The sequence below is a fragment of the Anser cygnoides genome, chromosome Z (genome assembly GCF_040182565.1).
Source record: "Anser cygnoides isolate HZ-2024a breed goose chromosome Z, Taihu_goose_T2T_genome, whole genome shotgun sequence".
NCBI lineage: Eukaryota > Metazoa > Chordata > Aves > Anseriformes > Anatidae > Anser > Anser cygnoides.
In genome coordinates this window covers 65772645-65795090 of record NC_089912.1, presented here as the reverse complement: position 1 = coordinate 65795090, position 22446 = coordinate 65772645, and the positions used below count along the sequence as shown (strand labels likewise).

Below are 22446 nucleotides of genomic sequence, written 5' to 3'. Positions count from 1 at the left end.
TTACAGATGGATAATTGATGCATTGCAGACTGGAAAAAGCTTATCACACTGCATTATTTGTTCCACCACCAGAGCCCTATCACCACTGTGAAATCTATTTCTGCAAGCTTGAAAGAGACTTGGATAAACCACCTGGCGATCCTGTCTGGGACTGTCGACAGTCTGATCCAGGCAGTTTTTCACGGTCTCTTAAAAATGGCATTGACAGAGGGAAGGGGTCTGTTTCACCAATGCATATTTTGGAGAGAGGGTTTGTGCAGACAAACTGATGCAGGCTGTGCTGTTTATTAGAGGATCACCCAGACTGAGGCTCTGTTCAGAGCCAGGAGCTCAGGACCAAGTTTCTGCCCACTGCTGTTCACACCAAATTTCCCCACCTCATCCCAGCATAAAGCCAGCCTGAGCCCTACAAATTCTGCTCTGCTTTGTGGTTTGGACAAACTCATCAGCAGCTGCCACATCTCTGCATCGCCAGGCTGCAGCAAGGCAGCAGCACATCCCTAGGCCACTGGGCAAGAGTGCACGAAGCCTTTTGGGTACCTTCCTCTGTGGCACCAAGCAGAGGGTGCTTAATGATGCCTCGTCTGGCATTTAAAGCCAGCCTTCCTTTGCTGATCCCCACTGGCAGGCCCTTGGAGGGGCTTTTGCTGACACCAAGCAGCGGAGCAAGCCCTTCATGGGCCCCTGCAGGGATAGTGACAGGCACCAAAGGAAGAGACCTGATCATACTGGTGGCCTGGTGAGGAGAGGCTTTTCCCACCAGGCATTTGCCAGACATTTCTGGTGTGCTGAGGGCATGTGGCCCACCTGCCTTGGGAGCCCAAAAGCCATTTGTGGGTGCACAATATTTGGAAATCCTCACAAATCTGCTTTCCCCTTGATAGCCCATGTCTGTGGAGGCTCCCTCAGGGAGCAGGGTGGTGGAGTTTGCCTGAATTCCAGTTACTGACCAAAACTCCTGCAGAAATAAAGAGCAGATCTCAGAAGCTTTCAGCAAAAATACCTCCCTTGCTTGGTCCTGTGGGATTGCAGTGGTCAGCACAGAGGTGGGAAAAGGCTTCAAAGCCGTCGTATGAAAAGCAGCTGCACAGCTCGTTGGCTCTTCATCTTCCTTCCCAGCTCCTTGGGGACAACACTTGCAAATCCCACCTGAAAGGGCTGTCTGTGTTCTCCCTGCAGCCCTGCTGAGGTCAGAGGGCTCTGCCCAGCTGTGGCACGTGGCTGTTGCAGAAGCTAGCCAAAGGATGGCACAGTGCTGGGCATTTTGCATTGTTGCTGGAGAGGGGAGGCTTCCTCCCTGCGTTGCTGCAGGAGCAGCGTTAAGTGCCAGCCAGGTGGGGGGAGCTGGTGGCCCAGCAGGAGCAGAGCTGGTAGCACGCCTGGAATGAAGGAGCCCAGAGAGTCATGGTGGGGTCAGGAATTCGGTGACAGTCAGTGGTGGCATGGTGCTGGGTGGCCTTTGTCCCTTCAGCTGTGGTCTGGCTCTCTCAGTATGGCTCCGCGGAGATGACTTGTGAAAGAGCAGGTGCAGATTACCTCTGTGTTTGGTATGAAGGAGTTAACACTGCAAACAGGATTATTTCTAAGTGAAGGAACTGTAAATGTTTAATTACAGATAAAACCCTGCCTCAGCCAGAACATTTTTATTTATAATCATTTTGCTTTGTTGCCTCTTGAAATTATGTCCTGCAGTTTTATATAACAACCTCATTAATAACCTGCTTTCCCAATCTCAGTACTAATAAGGTAGTAATAAGAGTCACCTTTCTCACAGAGTAGCATTTTTGCTTGCACAGAAGGTGGGAAGCAGTTTTTACCTAATAGTTATTGCATTTTAGCTGATATCTAATTATCTGACATAAATATATCCACGTGCTTCCCTTCATCTTAAACTGTTGATAACTAGGCAGAAATATATCCTGCTGCTAGAGAACCTTGTCGATAGAAGAAAGGCAATTATGATGTGCTTGAGCTTATGTAGCAAAGGCTGGAAGGGTGATGCTGGCTGTGCACGCAGCAAAGGGGTGGTGTGTGTGTGTGTGAGTGTGTCAGATTTTATTCTCTTTTTCATCTCTCTTGCACTGTTCTCTGGCCCCACAACTAGAAGCAGAAATCAACCTTGTGGTCCCTTCTTGTCTCCAGATCAGTAGAACCTGTTCTGCTCTTTGTGAAGCATTCTTGGTATTTTATTCCAGTACAAAGCAAATTCAAAGTATTGCTGTTTTGATGCTACATTATTTTAGATTCACGTCACACTTTTGGACGAGTGTATTTCACTCGTCCAAACTCAGAGATCAAGAATGGAGAATCAGTACCTCCATTGCTTTTTACTTTCAAGTCCAAACTTTCTGCCTGTAGACAGTGACTTTGTCTGCCTGCTATTCCTTGTGGAAGGCACAGAGGAGAATGATGGGCAGCAAAGACTTCTGCATATGATTCTGCAAAGACTTCTGCATTTGATCAAAAGATTGAAAATAAAAGAGCAGAGGCTAAACTCTATCATTAATTTGGACAAAAAATTTGTGCAGCATCAAACCACGAGAACATGATGGGCAGGAACCAGGTGGACTCTATTAGAAAGTGAGGAAGGGAACATTTCTTCTTTCTCATAGCTGCCAAGAAACATGCTCGTTTCAGCTTTTGCATGAAATGATAGATGGGATGGGTCCTTTGAAGCCCAAATCTCTCTGGTTTTATTCCTTCTCACTTTGGGACATGGGTGCTGGCAATATTCATTACTCATATTGGAAACATTTGCCACAGGAAGCTCCTGGAACAGAGTTTGGAAAGCCATGAAAGCCTTAACAGCAGTTGAAAACATCAGTGCTGTCCCAGCGCTTGCTGAATCAAATTATTGAGTGCCAAGATAAATTAATGTTTGTCTCTGAGTCATTCCCAATTTTACGGAGTCCAGGGTTTTCAAGCTCCTTTCCTACTAAGAAAATCCTCTCTCCTTGAAAAAGAAATCCCATTTTGGTGGCAGCAGCTTCCAAATTCTGGAATGGTGTTTAGAGAAGACTTGTTTCATTCTTCAGTAAATTCCTTTCCATTTCTCCTTGCCCAGTGAAATAACTGGAATATTTGCATTTTTTTTTCAAATCAGGGTTTTCAGTTGTCATAAAGCATAGGCTAATGAGCCTCTTCTGTGAGACTATCTAGTTGATTAATATTTATACACTGAAGCAAGGCTCAAGGGCTAATCTATGAAGTGTATTTAATGATCCTGAACATCTGGCTTTAGAATCCAAGATTTCACTGAAATTGAATTAAGATTCCTGTGATTAGACCTTCAAAATAAGGGAGATAAAGGCAACAAAAGCACAAAGCCAGGAGACACAATTCTGCCTTCCAAACCTATGGACTGGCATAACCATGAGCTGCCCCTTTTCCGGAGGCTGTTGCTGAGATATCCAGGATGCTGCAGACAGTGGTCAAGTTTATCCTTGTGGGGAAAGCTGAGGTCTCTGCTCCTATGCCACACTTGGCCAATGGAGAAGGATAAAATGGGGAAGATCTGCTCTTGGTGACTTCTGCTGCTGGCAGGCCTGAGCACTGCCCCTGGACTGGCTCAGCTTGAACCCTGGGCATCTGTGGTGGCTGGCACTGCCTTTCTGGGGTACCAGCACAGCCCCACACTCCTCGCTGTGGGCTGCAAAACTGCAGATCATGGAAGAGAGTGGCCAAGTACACGTCTGTGCTGACACCTTTCCCAGCACTTGCACCAGTGGTAGATGTACCCCAACGGAGCATTGCTCACCCCTTTCCATCACATTTCCAGACAGCTTCTCCTCCCACAACGTGACTGCCCTGCTGTCACCCACAGAAAGGGTCAGAATATAAAACAGAGAGCAGTTCCTCACCATCATTCAGCAACCATCAATTACTCATCCCTCCCAGCACCTGAAAGGGGCTGAACAACCCTCAAATCACCAGTCTCCCTTTTGGGCTCATCTTCAACTTAGACAGGACAGACACATCTCCTTTCAAAATCCTTGCTGCTTGAGACTTTTTTATCTTACTTGGGGTCAAAAAAAGGATTTCCTAAGATTTCACAAGGATTAAGATTAGGCTTTATTCCTTAAGATGCTCCACGCATCTCAGCACTCTACCAGGCAGTGAAGACCTGTGATGGCTGCCCCTTACAGCTGCAGTCAACGAAGTTGGGGCATTTTAGCAACTCTAACTCATTTTCCTTGTTTAGCAGCATCTCTGGTGTTAGGCTTTGCTGCTGTAGAACACCTAAGGCTTTTTACATTGACAGATAATTTAGCACCTCAATTTCACTTGTGGGTCCTAGACTTCTGGTTGTTCACTTCCTGGTTTTTTCCCAGAATCTCTTTTGGAGTGCCCTGTCTATGTTCACCCTCAAAATTAAGCCTGGGTGATATTTATATATTATTACCTTCAGAAACAACTTTCTGGATGGATGAAACCTTCACACTATATATGTAGGTCTCTGTTGCTCCCAGTCCCCTCACATCCCCTCCTCAAACACATGACTTTAGACATCATGCTCTAAAAACAACCACTGTAGCAACCTGCACCACAGCCATCACATTTCTTCAGGCATCTGAACAGGGAAAAGAAAAAAAAAAAAAAGAGGGGGGAGAGGGGGGATAATTCAAGGCCACAGAGCACCACAGAGGTCACAGAGAGGAGCCCTGTTAATCAGGGCAGTCATCCTTGAGCAACTTCAGTACGAGAGGTCCAGAGCAGTCCATCATGTTGCAGGGCCAAGGATCATTCCCTGGGACCGATGCCTTCAGTAGTGATACTGTCATGTACTGGGGAAGTGTTTCTCATGCGCCGGGATGCTCCTTGCTCTCAGGAGGGTGAAGTGCATGCATGTGTAAGCCTCTATGTGTGTGCATTTGCAGGACTGCTTTCTGCAGATGTGGCATTCTAGAGGATACTAGTGGGTGGTTAAAAATATAATAAGGATATTATTATAGATATATAATTTGATTCCTTTAGTCTGAAATAAGCCCCCGGTAAATTTATATTTACTTGGCAGAGAAGACATGAAACTTGGTTTGGCAGTTGCATTTAGCAAAACATTGTGAACTCAAGGGAAAAAATATTGCCTGGCTGAGTAGGTTGAACTAAAGCTGAGAAACAGGGCTCTGTGAATCTGAATTCAACCCAGTTTTTCAGAGCTACTTACCCAGTCTACTTCCACCATTGGCCAACTGACAGAAATTCAATATTTTTCTTTTAGTGAATGAAAAGCATAGTCAGAAACAGCCATTGGGGCAGAATCATATGCAAAAGCTCCTCTTGTGCTTTTGTTTCCTAATTGCTCTTGGAAGGATTTTTCAGACTGGGCTGACGCAGTTGTGTGTGTGAATTTCCTGGCAAATAAGGAAGGTGACTGTGTCCAAAAGACATTTTAGAGTGTGAATTCACAGCTTTTCCATGTCTAATCAGGGAACGTAAACCATTAGCCACATGTTCTCCATTTCCATCACATTTTTTCACACTTAAACAGAAACATGCCAAAGAAAAGGTGCTACATTCTTAATGCCCCCAAATAGGAACCACGGGAGTCCGTTAAATGCTGTGGCCATTTCCAGCATACAAATCAATTTTCCTTGTGGTGGTGAAGTGGTGAATAATGCCTGGTTTGTTTAAAGGAGCATGACTGATTTTGGATGAAGGATCCTGTCACTTTGGCATTTTTAGTTTTATTTATTGCACACAACCGTATAAAACTTGGTACTGGTCTCAGTGCCAGGCTTACTAGTGGAAAAGCTGAAAGGACCACATAACTCCTGGTGCAGCAAAGAGGTTCTCCTTCTGCAAGGCATTTTCTGGACTCCTGAGAAATTATTTTGAATAACATGGCAGAGAAGGATTTCATCAGTTGGCATCTGCTGGCTTTATTTTTTCTTCCATTTTGCCTGTGTCAAGAAGAATACATGGAGGTGAGCAGAAGATCTTATAAACCAGTGGCCAAAGTATTGCAAAGTCACCACCAGACTGGCCATAAAGGTTCCAGAAGCAGGGAAAATTTGAAACAGCGGAGTCAACTTATAGAGTGGACTGTTGCTAATAGCTCTTCTACAGACCAAAATGTCCTGAGACCAGAGGTAGATGATGTAGAACTGACTACCTCAGATAGAGTCCAGGTACTCTGAATTAATCTTCTAAAGATAACTTTAAAGCTAATGAGAATATTTATTTTTTTTCCTAAGATTATTAACAATATATTTATGAAATGAATTTTATTATAGCTGTATATTGGTCTGTATCCTGCTGGGTTGCTTTATAGGATCTTTAAATGAGCTGGCAGAGCCAGCAGTGTTTTTGGAACACTGGTAACAACATAGACAGAAGTCCTCTTTTGCTGAAACTATGATACAATGCAATCATATATTGTAATATACAGTCTCTTAGCTATTTCAAGGTACTACTTAATTAATATATTAAGTTTTAGATTCAATTGACTCATTTGGATGTGAAGGAAAATTAATTTGCAGAGATATTTGGAAAGATTCAATTAGAAGAGAATGAATTTCATTGAAAATTATTTATATAAATTATACTCTCTTGGGCTTGAGACAAACATATTGAAACTCTTAGTATTCAAAATTATTATTCTCAGGGATAGTTTGAATACAAACAAATATTAAAATGTTTGAGATCTGAATAGATTTAATAATGATATATATCAACTTAGTGTCAGTGGAAAAAGATTTGGAATGAAACTTTTAAAATCATCTGTAGTATCTGCTTTCTAAACTGGGGGTCTTTTTATGTCTTTTACATGGCATTTTATATGTTATAATCATTAGCTCACAACAAAGAGATAATTGCATAATTTGATTATACAAAAAATATTGCAATCCAAATTTAAAATGAAAACTGAAGGGTAGAAGACAAAGCTTTCCCCAGCACAACAAAATGATACTCAAATGAAATTTTTGTTGATTGATATTTCTTAGAAACAAGAACATGAATGTTTTGCTCTTATTTCTGATAGAAATGTTTGAGTCTTATGCAGTCCACAATTTATCCTTTGTGATTTAAAACAAATTTTCAGTTTGAACCATGACATTTTGAATTCCAAAAAATCACGCACATACAGACAAGTGTGGAATAACAATCTATTTCATGATAAGCAGAGGGGAAATTTGATTTTAATCCTGTTTTAGGCTTAAAGAACTCAAACACATCTGAGTAAGGGAATGAATTTAATACACCACTATATGACCTAAATATAAATATAAATATATCATTTAATTTTTGTAGTGCATTGCATTTCATATTTCTTGAGCAGGAATTACATGTTCCTATAGTACACTCAGCAAGATAGATATTTAACTGTAGTTATGCTAAACTACACTTGCAGTATACAAACAGTGTAAGCAAACAGATATATATATTCCAATGAGTCAGTTACCATGTGTGTTCCTCTTTACTGCATAGAGAATTGTACAGCTGCATATTATAGACCATATGTTATCGGTAGTTAAAGACAACTACTAACAAAATATCATATAATGCAGTATTTAATGCAGCATAATGATTTTTTAAGGTTAAAGCTCTCAATCACAGAAAGTGCCACTGTTTTTTGGGTGCATGTGTCTCTCATCAGAGAGTTTAGTACATGTGCAGAGTTGCCTGCTGGGAGAAGAGGCTGTGACATTGAAAATGAGCCCAGCAAGCCGGAGTACAGCTGATGGCAGTCATTTACCTGCCAGTCCCTTCTCTGGGAAGCAATCTTTTTCTGGGGAAATGATGCAAGTTTTGGCTTACTGAAATGAAATGGAGTACTAGCAGATGCGTGACAGGGCCAATCCATCACAGAGTGGCTGACGCAATAGGTATTTTCCATCTCCAAACTCCAGGGATTTCCAGGCAGAGAAAGAAAAGAGATGGTAAAGACTTGTTTTAATTTATGTCAAACTTCTCCCCTCCCCCTGAGCTATCTGAAAGCTGTTTTGCAGCTGCTGAAGACACCCGGTCTGTGAATGGAAAGGTTTCACCTCTAAGTCCTACTTTGCTGCTTATCCTAACTGTGAGAGGAGAATATAACCATCTAGTTAAAGAGTTTTAAAGATCCTATTCCCTGTTGTGGCACTGAGATTATGGCATTTGTCTTTATTGCACTGGGTAAGAGGTCAGTTTCCACACCCCTGGTAACTTATGAAAAATATAATGCGTATTTCTCTAGCACATGGTTTGTTAATAAATGGGGAGAGCCATGCCAGACACATTTGCCCTTTTTAGCTTGCTCCTTGAAAACCTTCAGGTACTAGTCAAACTACTGGCGTTTTGCCTTGAATTCTGGTGGCTTATTTATTTCATTGCTAGAAAAGGGGCATGGAGGACATTAGTGCCCACAAAGAAATGCTATTTTACATTCAGAACAGGAGCCAAGGATGGTGGCTGTACATTACTTGTCTCCTGCATTGTCTTAGATAGCACAATGGAAACCCATCAAATTAATTAGGAATTGAAAAAGGATTCGGTCTCTTACTATGATTAGTTCACATGTTTAAATTAAGGGAATTTTATAGACCATCTGCTGCCTAGAACTGCCTCCTATACACTAAATCCTAGGAAATTCAACAAATATCCGCAGTGTCATTGTTTCCAGTTTTCTATCTTTATTAGGATATCAGTGTGGTAGATACATTTCAAAAGCCCCTAAATCATACTCGTGTTCCGAAAGCAATGCCAAAGGATTCATTGTGCAATAAAATTTATGTGCAAACGGCTGCATAGGACACCTTTGGCAAGTAGGCTGTAATTAATATCTATGTCCCGTTTGGGTGTAATTTTACATTAGCCACAGCTTTTTCTTTTAAGTGTACTTTTCATGAAGTTCTCTGTTTTCAGAGATTAAAAAAAAATCCTCGATATTGATTGTTCTTGGCAGCCAGTTATGAACATTTTTTTCTTCCTCGTCAAAGGATTAGTAAAGATAATAAGTCAATACTATTTTATGACTTCCATAAGTAGCTATTTTCAAGTCAGTGGGACTGCTCTAGTACAACCAGGCTGGCAGGACTTACCCCCTTTCACACGTAATCTGTTGAGTTTTTGGAGAGATTATGTCAAATAGCTTTTGGCTATGACCAGCGCTGGTATCCATTTTGCAATAAAACTACTGCTTATCTAATAATGTTGGTCAGGATTTCAGTGCGTTTTGTAAGAAAATAAATCTTACCCGTGCAGAGACTTTCATGTGCCTGAGGTAAGGTTTTCTGACTGGACTCAGGCCTTCCCTTTCCAATAATCCACAGTTCTAAGTATTTAGGTATTTCCAGGCTGATAGTACTTATTTGCTCTTGGCAGAAGCGTATATAGTTGGCCCTCTCGTTTAATATGAATATCAGGCTCTATCAAAGAAAAAGCTGGAGATTTTATTCTTAGCCCATACTTGACATTAGCATTTCTGATGGTGCAAAATGTTTGCACTGTTCCAGTCCTCTTGTGTTTGGCTCCCTTTCTAGAACTGAAAATGAGCTGAAAACAGGGTTACTTCTTTTGTTATATTAGGAAACACTCAAACAGTGTGTCTGGTGATTATCAGTTAAGTTCTTTGTAAAAACAGGGAGAGACAAAGCAGCAAGAAAGATACAAACAGATTCTCCAGGAAGAGATAGTCCAAAAAGTAGAACTCATTTTTCTCATACAATATAGAACTTATCCAAAATGAAGATGAAAATCATCTCGTTGACCAAAATCCCATAAATCCAAAGCTCTTCTGCCCACTGGCAAGTCTTAACATTTCCACAAGTCTTTGAATATGGAGCACATTTGTTGAACTGTCAGGTCAACCTTTCCTCCCATGGTGGCTTCACTGTCAGTGGTTCCAGATGCAGAGGGAACGTGTCTGTGGCATTGGACGTGTAGCAGTATTTTGTTGGCATGAAAGTTGTTTTCTGTATTTATGACATAAATTCCCAAGCCTTTTGAAATGAATGAATTCTGAGGGTATGAGTTCTAGAGGCATGCTTGGAAGAGTTCAAAACATGGGCAGAAAAGCAGTGTTTCAAATCCAGCTGTTGACCTTGAGGGCAGGAATACAGCACATCTGCATGTTCATTTGGAAGCTCCCATCTCACCAGAGGATCATTTGCTGCTGTTAAACCAACAGGTCTGCATCAAGCGAGTAATTTGAGGATGATAAAGATGATGGAAAGAAAGGAAAGGAAGACCTAGGAGGATATTGAAAGAAAAGATGTAGTTGGAACTATCCTCCTGCAGAATTTAAGAACTGCAGATTTGAGCCTCTGGATAATAGCAAAAAATTGTAAGGAAAAAACAACACAGTAGGAAAAATGAGGAAGTAGAGAAATAAAATCAAACCTAGTACTTCTACCTCAGCTGACCCATCAGAAGTTTTGTGGCCACTGAATCACCACAATGCCTAGCTACAAAATCTAACCAGGATTGAATGAGACTCCACTAGTATAAATACAATAATTTGGGAAGGAAAAGCACTGAAATAAAGCCATTATCAAACTATTACAGAAACTGAGCTGTTTCTAGTAAATGTATTAGTTTACTTGTATTGTACCTTGGCACTTTTTTAGGTTCTCCCAGCTTTAATAGCCGGTAAATATGCAAGTCTGAGAGCCTTAACAGGAATATGCTGCATTTTTGAATATCTCCTTTTGGCAGTCTGGCCCAGTTTTCTTAATGCTAATTGAAGAATTGTTCATTGCTGACGGCCAAATGGAATCCCTTTTTTTCCTGCCATTCATTGCTCCTAGCCTTGTTTGCCAACAAAAGGTCAGCAGAAATGTGGGATCAGTGAAAATCAAGATAGGAACCTAACTGAAATATTCAGCTAACTTTCATTACTTGGTATTATTTTGTTTTCAAAACCCCCACTACATTTGTTGACAACATTTTTCTTTTGTATATTTATATTTATTTAATACTCATATCGGTCTTAGAACACCTGAAGAGCTTTTGCCTTAAATCTTCCAGAAATAACATCTTTAGGGAAAACCCAAGTATGGGAGATTTCATTCCAGATAAGAAATGTTTTGAAAACTTAGCAAATATATAAACAGAGGCTATGCAATGAAGACCCTGTAAGTGACATGTATATGCACTCCATGAATGAGTTAATTAAAATTTATTTTTGTGCACTTAGCCACCGCAAACTGGACCGCAGAATCCAGACTGTAGTTCCTGCTGCCGTGGTGACTTTGGAGTTCGGCTATACCAAGGACCCCCAGGACCTCCCGGCCCCCCCGGGATGCCAGGTAAAAAATGCACTTTAATCTATTTTTGAACAGTCTAATTACAGACTACAAATTACAGGCTATTCTCAAAGTACCAGAGAATGGTCCAAATCAGTATCTGGGGACAGATTTGGAAGCAAGTTTTTTCTATAAATTCTTAGGAAGACAGAGGTTTTCAGTAAGATTCTAAAGATTTTCCCAGTGTAAAACTAATTGTTAATAAAAATCAGCTTTCAAATATTCATACTGAAATTAATCTCCTTATGTTTCTAGGCCAAATTGTTCTCTCTTCTTAAAGCAGCATGAAGCTTCCATTAAACTTGGAAGAACTTGTTTCCTGGAGTTGATTATTGCTTTCACCTTCGAATAGTGAAGCAATAATGGATTGCTGGATAGCAATGCTGTTGTGTACTGTATGCAGGAGTTTTTTTCATCTGGCACACTGCTAGCCAGATTTTTACAGAGACACACCTTCTCCTATTTTCTCATGGAAACTTCTTTTTCTTCTTTCTTGCTGTCTTCCACAATAAGAAGTAGTTTTTCTTTAAATTAAAAATGCACACAGAAGAACAGAATACACAAAACTAGAAAAAGAAGAGCCTACAGAAGGGAAAAAAGATAGTTGTATGTTTGTCTGTTTGCTACAGCAGCTACCTTCAGGGATTTGAATACGATCATTCCTAAAGCAGATGTATAATGTAAATGAGTTTAATGGTGAGGCCTCTTGTTCAGAAATACTGCATTACGTACTAATACATAGTCAACTTCTTAGAAGCTGGACAATATTTTTATTACACCCGCTCTTTTAAGGCTGCTGGTCAATACAGTGGGGCACAACCCAGTCCCAGCTTTGCCCTTTCTTCATGCCAGGATGCAACTCCGTCACACTCTTGTGTTATCAAAGGATGCCACAAATGTATGGCCAGTGGCAACCTTACACAGCCTAGAATTTCTGTTTCATTCAACTGCTGCATTTTCTATCATTGTGTGCTTGAGGGGAATGACAACAGCTGTTCTTCCTTTGATTGAAACAAATACCACTTGTACACTTCTGTTCTGAGCTGTTAGGAGAGTAGTGCTGTTCTTTCAGGAAAGATCATTCTTGTTATTTTTGGGACTTACTGATTTCTCCATTCAAACAAACAAACAAAGAATTGGTTGATTTCTTCTATTCTCTAGCTTCTTAGTTTGAAGTCAATTTTTTCATAGTACAAAAACTTTGAAGAATCACGTATTCAGATTTGATCACAGACAACATAATTCTTCTTGTAAATTCATAATTTAAGTGACTAATCAGAGAACAAGCAGAGTGACAAAGACTCTAATTTAAATTCACATTGAATTAGATCAATGATGACACCAATTAATCCTCTGAGTACTTAATTGAAAGGTCAGGCTCTTGCTTCAGTCAGGTATAATAACTACTCAGTTATTCTGGCCAACTTTAACGTTTTGTCAGTCGCATAGTCACACATGTTTGCTCAGTAATTTCCTCAGTAAACATTGGGAAGTAAGTAATACTGCAGATGCAGAAACACATTTTTATAATGACCCTTTTTATAAGAAGCCATCTCAGAAAAGTTTCATTATAAGGCTTTTGTCTTTAAATCTAGCAACAAGCTATCAACCTCTTCAAGCTAACCAGCACCCTAAGAATGTAGCTCCTCCAATTTTTCACACAGATGGGTCATTTAACTAGCTTAAGATTACATCCACTCTCCACTTGTGTAGACAACTTCTTAAGACAACAAACTGTTCTTCAAAATTATCTTATCCTATCCTAGTTAACTTGAATCAACAGGAAATATGTTTTTACACAAAAGAAAAAGCAAGAGTATATATGCAGGCTACCAGGTATGTGTCATCTGGCAGTGGCCTTCCCTTTTCCTAAGCCTCACGTCCACTGAGGTCTCCTCCTTGCATACCTCCCCAACAATGCAGTGACCCAAGACACCTACAGTTTACACAGAAACACCAAGGTAGCATGAGAATTGACTCTAAAACACCAATGTATGTCCTTCTGGAAACATGCTCATCAAAACCCTTACCTTCATCTTAACCACACAACTGTTTCTTATCCATCACAACTCAATGTGGGTTTTATTATGAAAAGTGTAAGTGTTGCAAACTGGTAGAAAAAGACCCTGTCACAGATAGCTGTTGAAATGTATTATATGAAATAATTGAAGTTAAACAGAAAACTCTGTTTCTTTCAAGGAAATCATGGAAACAATGGAAACAATGGAGCAACTGGCCAGGAAGGAGCCAAAGGTGAGAAAGGAGACAAAGGAGATATGGGACCGAGGGGTGAGCGTGGCCATCATGGACCCAAAGGCGAGAAGGGTTACCCTGGGATTCCTCCAGAGCTACAGGTACAAATCCGCTTGTGTCAGCTACAGCAGTAACTAATGCAGGATACTTAAGCAAATCCACCTGTAAATGAATACAGTGAGAGACATATATATTGCATTTGTCATGACTGACAAATATGCTCTGCCAGATCTTCCTGGGAAAGGAAGACATCAGGGCTTAGCCTTTTTTAGAGTAAGTTTCCAGCTAAGAAATGGGCAGGAAGAAACAAATGGCTCCTTTTTATGACAGAAAGCCAGTACCTGGGTCACTAAAGGTGAATAACAGGGACTACCATTTTTCTATTAAGCTGTACTATACACATAATTCTGTGCTTCCCAGGGCATGTGAAAAGAGTAAAGGAGTTACTCAGCCTCATGCTTCTCAAGTCAGTCAGGCTTTGTGAGATTCTCATAAGCACATGTAAGCAAATCCTTAAAGTACTGGGTCAAAACCTTTGAGTGCAGCCCATAACCCTCTGGTTTTGAAAAATACCCTTCAGTTAGTTATCTGTGGTTTTAGAAGTCTCAGTGTCTGAAATATGTTGAGAAGCATGTAGGGTCTGTCTAGGAATGAGCAACCCGAAAGCCAGGAAAGCATAAAAATATGGGTTCGAGCCTGAGCTTATAAGCTCTGCTGAGAAATGGATGTATTTTCTGGGCTCAACACTGTGTTGACCTAATCCCCTAGCGTTTGGATTAGAGTTTATTCATGTCCCAGGAATTCAGCAGATGGTGGAGATCTTATATATATAAACCTGCAGTAGAGCAGAGGCATGGTATAGTGTTGTTCTTAAGGCAACCAAAAGCAAATAGGGCTTGTATAACTATGACCTTTGACTGCTGCTGAAAACGGGATTTAAGAGTTGCCCACACTATACACTGCAGTGTGAGGATATGTGAGTATGTGAGTAGTTCATCAGCAGTAGCAGGAGTAGATTTGGGTATGTCTATGATTCTGTGTAGCATAGGTGCTTAAAGCAAGATTTAGGTGCATGGTAAGCTTTTGGATGTATCCCCCCTGGTATCCAGCTGCCACTATGGAATGGGCTTCTGTAGGTCTTGTCAGATCAGCCAGCCCCATATAGGGGAATCCTAAAACACTTCAGATGGCGCTAGATACATTTGTGTGGGCACCTGGTTGGAGTTAGATTTAGCTCCAAATTAACATAGTTTAGGAGCCTATTTATGAGGAAAGCATCTGAACTCCCATTAAATACTGATTATATACTCATTATATACTCCCATTTATAGTCATTGGGGATCTAGAAGAACAACTCACCTTAATCTGATGGTCAATGCTGCTTTGGGGCAGATGGGTCTTCACACTCCGTGGACTATACAGACTTGATCTCCAGTAACTACAAGGAAGTCTACATCCTCACTCACATGTACACTCTTAAATGGAAGTGTCTTAGTCCTGAGCTGATTCATACCCCCAAAGTCAGTTCACCACAGAAAGTACAAAATGGGATGTAGCAAACATGCAGGAAAAGGAATCCCACTTCCAAAACCTCCAACCATGAGCAAAAACAAATTTCTGATCTATTTACAAATCTACACCTTTTAACTGAAAGATATTGCTCTGAGTAACAGTCATTCATGTCTGTTTTATATCCTCATAAAAGTATGCAAATTAACAGCAAAATCACCAGTAGAGATAACCTGTATAACGTGGGAAAATGACTGTAGATTTCTTGGCATTGTGTATGCTTGAATTCTCAGCCTTATTTTGCATGAAGATGGAATAGTTGCACAGAATAAAAATCATGATGAAAAAAGCTTCCAAAACTAATGGACTTTTGTAATATAGCAGATTTATATTAGCACCCTTGAAGAATTAACTGGGATTAACTTTATAGCTGAATATCTTGAAAAACATATTGGTTGTAATTACATTCAGCATAGACATTTTTGCAGTTTTAAATGAGTGATCAGTATTTCTTCTTATGCATAGTGGTACGAATTTAATTGAAAAAATAATAATGAAATGGCACAAATAACAAAAGCTTACATATCAATACCTGTTTCCGTGTAAAATTCCATCACTATTTTTAATAGATGTGCTTAAAAATTCCCTATACTGTAGAGCATATCATTTCTCATTAACATCATGCTTAAGAACTTTAGAAAGTGGATAGATTGGCAAAAAACTTTTGAATACTATACTGTTTTAAGTACATAATTATTTTGAAAGACTTGCATTCCCATGTTGATCTGTTACTTCAAAATGAGACATAGGGAAAAAGGACACCTTTTTCAGCTCTTTTGGTCAGCCCAAGAAAATAGCTTGGGTTCAAAAAGAATGTGAAATGGAATCTAAAAATAAATAAATAAAAAATTCCATCAAGTGGCCATTACAGCTGCTTTGCTTTAACACATGATGAATTTTGATGTGATCCTGGCTGAGAAACAAGAAGTTAATTGTTTGCTGTCAGAGAAAATGTATCAAGTATGGATAAGGAAAATCAGCCCAAACTCTCAGTTCACATCTGGAGTGCCTCAGACTTCTGAGCAGATGGCTAATGATTTCCATTGTTGGATCTGACCTGGCATCTGATTTTGCCTTTTTCAGTTTTCTTCTTTTCTGTATCTGAAATCAAAAGAAATTTTGGGTGGTTTTGTTTGTTTGTTTGTTTGTTTATACCATTGTAGCTGGAATTTCATGAAAAATATTGTTTTTATGGAGATCATTAACAGCTATCGTTGAACACTTTCCTTCTAAGAAATTAAGAGACAATAATAAAGTGTCTGTCAAGTCACTATGCGACTTTCTGGCATCCAGGTGTGATTCTGCCTATACCCCAACCGCTGACAATCAGATGGGGTGATCACAGACTTACAGAAGAGATAACCTCCTTCCCTACCCATGCAAAATAGTTCTCTATAGGTCATTCCCTGGTATCTTACTGAGAATAATCTAAATTGTCTGGTGTGGGAGGTTTTGCACTGCTTCTTGTGAAAAATTTTCCATGGCCAATATGTCCCACTGCAAGAAGTATAATATGAAGTTCAAGCACAGTTCTCACTTTCTTAGTTTCCTCTTTTGATCTTCACCACTCTCTGTTGCCATGACTGAGGGGTACAGGGCAAGAAAGAAAAAGTGCTGATTGCTGAATCCCACTCACTGAACTTTTAGGAGAACTCTGATAAAAATGCTTGATGCATTTTTAGGAGGTAGTTAGGTAGTAGGTAGCTAGCAAGAAACACCAATATGTATGGATTTTACCAAGATTATTTTTTCACATATTCAGTTAAAAGCAATATCCAGCCTAACTGCATTGGGGAACATATAAAAACTAATTACGTCACACGTATCAAAAACACCATACATTTCCATACCAGTTGTCTATTGCATCATTCTAGAGAGAGTCAAAGGTAAATAAAATCTGAAACTAAGGTTCTGCTCTGCAAACTCTTGCCCATACACTTACCTTTACAGTCATGAATAGTCCAATTGAATATAAGAAAGCTAGCACTCTTCCAGTTTCTTTCAATGGGAGTTTTGTTACTGGTGTTTAATGGCCTTGGAGCAGAACGTAGAAGAACATCTCTGTCAGGAAAATAAACAGACTGCAAATACAGGAAAAAATTCTGTAGCTGATTCCTCTATACATGTACACGTAACGGACGATTGACTGAGAACTGCATTTTTCCAGGTTGCTTTCATGGCTTCCATGGCTACTCACTTCAGCAACCAGAACAGTGGGATCATCTTCAGTAGTGTCGAAACCAACGTTGGAAATTTCTTTGATGTTATGACTGGGAGATTTGGTGCTCCGGTGAATGGTGAGTGCTTGCAAAACAAAATAATTCAATTCTGGAGCTCTGGGGAGAAGTGTGATCAATAATGGTGAGAAAACAGTGCTGCATTAGCACAAGGAACTGATGAGACATCATGATTGCCACTTGCTTTCAGGGAAATTGTATTGGAAACTGAGCAAGCCAAGAGAAGGCTTGCTAGCCAGCGTGACTAGTGCTAGCACAAAGACAGAAGAAAGAGGCGTTACCAGATCTGGGGAAGGAGCAAGATGGTCTGATTTGAGACCTTTAGCCCTTCTGCCACTGTGATGGTATAACCATGGCCACATGTTGCAGCAGCTTCTCATCCACCTCCTGCCTCTAGCCATTCTCTCCATCCTTGTTTTCCCTTGAATCTGTCCATCTGTGAGCTGGCCAACAGCAGATGTGTCTGGAACCAAGGCATTACAGTTTTTCCTGAGTTATTTTTCTGCTACATCAATCCCCCCTCACAGCTGTGGCACAGGAGAAACAACAGGAGATGGGGGAGAGAGAGCCATAACCAAACACGCATGTAAGCAAAGCCTAAGACCATCTTCACTTGGCCTTTCTCACCCTTCCATTCATTTACCCAGAGCTATGAGAAGTGATGATAGATTAAATGGAAGTTAGGCCCTCCAAGCTTGCTGTGGCACTTGTCTTACTGGTGGCTAGAGGTATAGGTGATTTGGTCACAGCTGCCCACTTCGCAGCTTACTGTATATGTGGATGTTAAATTTTGACCCACAATGATTCAGCAACTTTGATGCATACTCCAAGCTCCCACTGTAGGGTCAGTGCTACAGAATTACTCTTCAAAGAGCAGGAGCTTGTTCTCTCTCCTGTGGGTGTTTTGTATATCTCACGATACATGACACAGTTGCACAGACAGCATTGGCACCTTTCAGACAGTGAAAGAGCTAGAAGGAAAAAGGGTGATGGCAAGGGATGCCTTGTGCAAACAGAAGAAGTGGTGGCTATGCCTGCATTGTTCGGGATGTGGCATGGCCAGTAGAGCAGCAGTAAGTACCAGCAAGTACTGCTAAAACAGCTCATGCCCTGACTGGCTAAGGCAAGATGGTGGCTGCATGACAGCCTCTGAGGCTGAGCCCAACCTGGCCTGGAGGCTGCCCTTTTAGGAATGGGCAGCAGCAAGAAAGCAAGGAGAAAAAAAAGGTGAAAGTGAGGTCACAGGACTCAGCCTGTGGGAAATTTCTCTTTTGGTGAGATGAAAGAGATGGGCAGTCCTGTCATGTTCAAGTAAAAGTATTTCTCTGGAACAGGATGTTGCTTAGCCCCTGCCTTAGGCAGAATAAAAATGAATCAGATTTTGGTCTCGCTACAAGCAGAAGAAAAATACTCACTGATAACTATAAGTGAATTTTGGTCTCAGCTGTTCTGCTTCCTAAGCAAGGAGCACAAGCTGGCAGTGTGACTACCTCCTTCTACAGAGAAAACATATGATATTTTGCAATCTTTTCAGGGGTGTATTTCTTCACCTTCAATATGATGAAACATGAAGATGTGGAGGAAGTGTATGTGTACCTGATGCATAATGGTAACACAGTATTCAGCTTATATAGGTAAGTGAAGGGTCAGGCCATTTTCACTGCAAAAGCCATGTTTGCATAGATGTGACTGCTTGCTCATGTTTCAAAAAAAATATTAAGTTGTTCTTTTTTTGAAGAAATTTGGTAGGGTGAATTAACCAACTAAGAAAAAGTATTATATTTTGCTCTCCTCAACTTGCAAATTTGGATCCTACCTGACACAGATCCTGGACCAAAAATTCTGCCTTGATCAGAAGTTCCTCAGTGCTGAGGGAAAAGGAATTAGCACTGCAAGTCAGGGTTGGAGTTCACTGGTAGCATGAAGTCATTCTGCTAATACATATCTTCATCCTCATTTTGTCTGTCAGAGAAAGGGTGTAATGAGTGTTCAGCAGCTAATAATAGTCTTGTGAAAGACTAGGGGAAAGATGTTTACTTTAAAGGTGGAGAGCATTTAAGCTGCAATAGTGAGGATGGGTAAGAAGTGAAGGTGTTCCACTTACTAGCTTTGTTATCCTCAACACACTTTGAATAAAAAAGTTTCTGAACTTTTATGAAGTTTATACTACTTGCAGAATCATCAAGAATAGGATCCACTTGTAGCTTAGTGACTCGTATAAAGACCACGTCAAGAAGCTTGTAGCCAGGTAGACATCTGAAAAAAAGAAAAAAAAGTGTTTGGAAAAATGTTATTTGTTTAATACCAACAAGGGTTCTGGTGCCAAAATCAAGTCTTTCTCCAAAGCCTGAATAAATGGATGTGAAAGCTTAGATTCAACACACTGGATTTTAGACACTTAGATGACACTGGCTTCATTTAAGCTGCCTTGTTGAAGCTGCTTCTTCAACGGCCAGTAATAGAAGCACCACTGAAGGGTGCTTCATTCCCAATAGATCTTTCCTTCAAAACAAAAAGCACCAAGATCTCTTCCCCTAATGTATTAATATCAGAAAAAGCAACAGATGGAGGAAAGGGAACTAACACACAAATAAGTTGGTGAGTTAGCCCACACCATACACACTGAAGTTCCAACACAAGACCTCAGGATGGTGCAAACTGCCTGTCTCCACCTGTTGCCTGTGCAGGGAGCACAGGGACTCACCTCACAGGAGTCTCCTGACCTAGAGGCATTCAAAATGGACTTGGATGAATCACAGGAAAAGAGAGCATCACAGGAAATCTGGAGTGTTGTGAAGAATGAGCAGAAATCTATTTTAAAGCATAAATTCATAACTGTGTCATGGGGAAAACAAAAACAAAACCAAAACCATATAATTTAAACTTCCAGAATTCCAGATTTTCAGAAAGGAATGATACAATTATATAAGGTGCAGAGGTTGTCTAACAGGTCAAATGCACAAAAATGCCAAAGTTTCCGCATAAAGCTGAAAAAATGTTGGCAAGCCTTTCCAGGAAGTTTTGCTCAGGATAACAATGTGCTTTCTCAAATTCATTTTTTAAGTTGTTTGCATGATCGTTGCTGACAAAGAAAAAACTGATTTGTTAAAATATCCATCCTTAGCTATGAATCAAAAGGGAAAGCAGACACTTCAGGAAACAGTGCAGTGCTAAAACTTGCCAAGGGAGATGAAGTCTGGCTGCGAATGGGAAACGGAGCTCTCCATGGGGACCATCAACGCTTCTCCACCTTTGCTGGGTTTCTTCTCTTTGAAACCAAGTAAAGAAAGAAACAACCAAGTAGGTGTTTACCTGAGGAAGCTTCTTACTGGGAACTGGCATTTTTCTTGGACTGTGGAATTGCATTACGACATGTAAAGATCAAGAAGGCTTGTTTTGATGCAATGTGTTGCTATTTCTGTATCAGAGATGAGCCAAATACACCGGGTAGTTGACACAATTACAGATGCACGGAGGATGTATTGTCATCTAGGCTGCAGCTGTTCAATGTTGTGATTGCTTTCTTCTCCAAAGCGACTGAAAAACAAAGGGGAAGGAGTTTTAGTAATTTAGAGAGCAGTTTGCACAGTAAAGCCAATTTTGTCTGTAAATATACTCTAGTTAAATATACACCAGGAAGTGAACAATGTTTTTCTGTTCTTTTATTCAGTTCTTATGACATGTTCATTTAAATTTGCATCATGGAAACAGGCCTGAATGAATTATAAGTAGGCTCAGCTGAGACCAGATTTAAAGGAAGCTTGGACTAGAATGAATTTTACAAATAGAAAGAAAAAAAATGTGAAAATTAAGGAGTCAAGGATTCAGGTTTATTGCATCCCCATCTCAAACCTCTGAAGATAATTTTTCATAGATTTTTAGTACATATTTATGCTTGCTCTCTCTCTAAAAAAAAAAAAAAAAGACTGTTAATTTAATAATTCTTGCCTCAGTAGGAGCTCAAAGCTAAGGTAACTTAGTCTGCAGGGTACATGAGACTGGACAGGGGAACTATAATGTTTCTTCCAAGCTTTTCAGTTGTTGAAACCTGATGTAACTGAATGCAAGCTGTCAAAGCAGAGGTATATATGCTGGAGAAGTTGGGATATGTCAACAGCACAAACAGAGAAACACATTTTGTGAAGTTTGGAGCTCTTTTAGAAGGATGTATATTTTAGTATGGCATATTTACTTAGCAGCGAAGTTGTTGATACAGTTTTATTACCAACCTTCCGAGAGCCAGTATTCCAGGAAAAGACATTGCAGCCTAGCAAAGCAGCAGAGACTCAGTTCATATTTAACTGGTGAAAGCAAACACTGGCTGGCTCAGAAGTTCTGACCACAGTAAATCAGGTCATTCTTCAGCATTAATATCCCATTAATATTTGCTACCAGTTTTTCAAAATTTGGCTACCTGAAATCCTGTCTTGCTATTTTCTTTTCATCAGAATCAGCACTGAATATACTAAAACAATATTGAAGTTTGTATATATTTTCTGCACATTCTGTCTCTCCACACGCAAGCTAATGAAATACAAATTACATTTTAAAAGGGGATCACGCAGACATTACCTGTCATTAATGTGTAACAAGCAGGTGGGGTTAGGGCAATATTTATCTGAAATTCTCTTCTATTGGCTAAAGATACCATTATCTCTCCAATAGAGAAAGTGAATCAAAATCTGCCCTATCAATGTCTGTGTTCTTGTACGCTTTCCTAGTGTATGAAAACCATGTCTTATGATGAAAAATGCATGTTGATACTTGATGATTATGACTTGTGAATTTTTTAGTTTTACGCATCAACCACTGAAAATATTAGCTTTAATGAACTGTCCTCTGATGACTTTTATTTTTTTTACATGATTTTGGGTTGGGTTTGCACCACATAAGTTTTCAAAACCTGAGACCATGTTATTTTAATTAGTATTTTAGTAACATTCTGGCATGCCTTCAATTTAAAACTCACTCACCAGGTAATCAGAAAATGTTATTCTTCTGGAGTAAGTGCACAAGGTGCATGAGATATATGGCACCATGAACTAAGGTTCACAGTCAGAAAAATCTTGAAAAAAAATTATTTCTTGTTTGTGTTAGGAATGTTTGCTTACTTTGTAAAACATATATTTACCCAATAAAGATTAATAGACATAAAACTGCAA

At 40.0% G+C, this 22446-nt stretch overlaps 1 protein-coding gene across 2 annotated transcripts; it reads left to right on the top strand.

Annotated features, from left to right (window-relative positions):
- The first annotated feature begins 5560 nt into the window (after window positions 1-5560).
- On the top strand, window positions 5561-22446 carry C1QTNF3 (C1q and TNF related 3). 2 transcript variants are annotated; one of them, XM_013181596.3, is made up of 6 exons: window positions 5561-6128; window positions 11117-11228; window positions 13425-13579; window positions 17215-17344; window positions 18819-18918; window positions 20409-22446. In XM_013181596.3, the coding sequence occupies exons 1-6, from the start codon at window positions 5841-5843 to the stop codon at window positions 20566-20568; spliced, it is 945 nt and encodes a 314-aa protein (XP_013037050.1). In that variant the 5' UTR covers window positions 5561-5840; the 3' UTR covers window positions 20569-22446. The 2 variants fall into 2 exon arrangements, with proteins under 2 accessions (XP_013037050.1, XP_013037051.1); XM_013181597.3 differs by having other exon boundaries at window positions 5588-5924.

Bases quoted from the DNA above. Each gene is read 5' to 3' on its own strand.
- C1QTNF3 (XM_013181596.3), top strand. From the start codon at position 5,841: ATGGCAGAGAAGGATTTCATCAGTTGGCATCTGCTGGCTTTATTTTTT. The intron at 11,229-13,424 runs GTAAAAAATGCA...GTTTCTTTCAAG, and splicing joins CGGCCCCCCCGGGATGCCAG to GAAATCATGGAAACAATGGA. The intron at 13,580-17,214 runs GTACAAATCCGC...GCATTTTTCCAG, and splicing joins GGATTCCTCCAGAGCTACAG to GTTGCTTTCATGGCTTCCAT.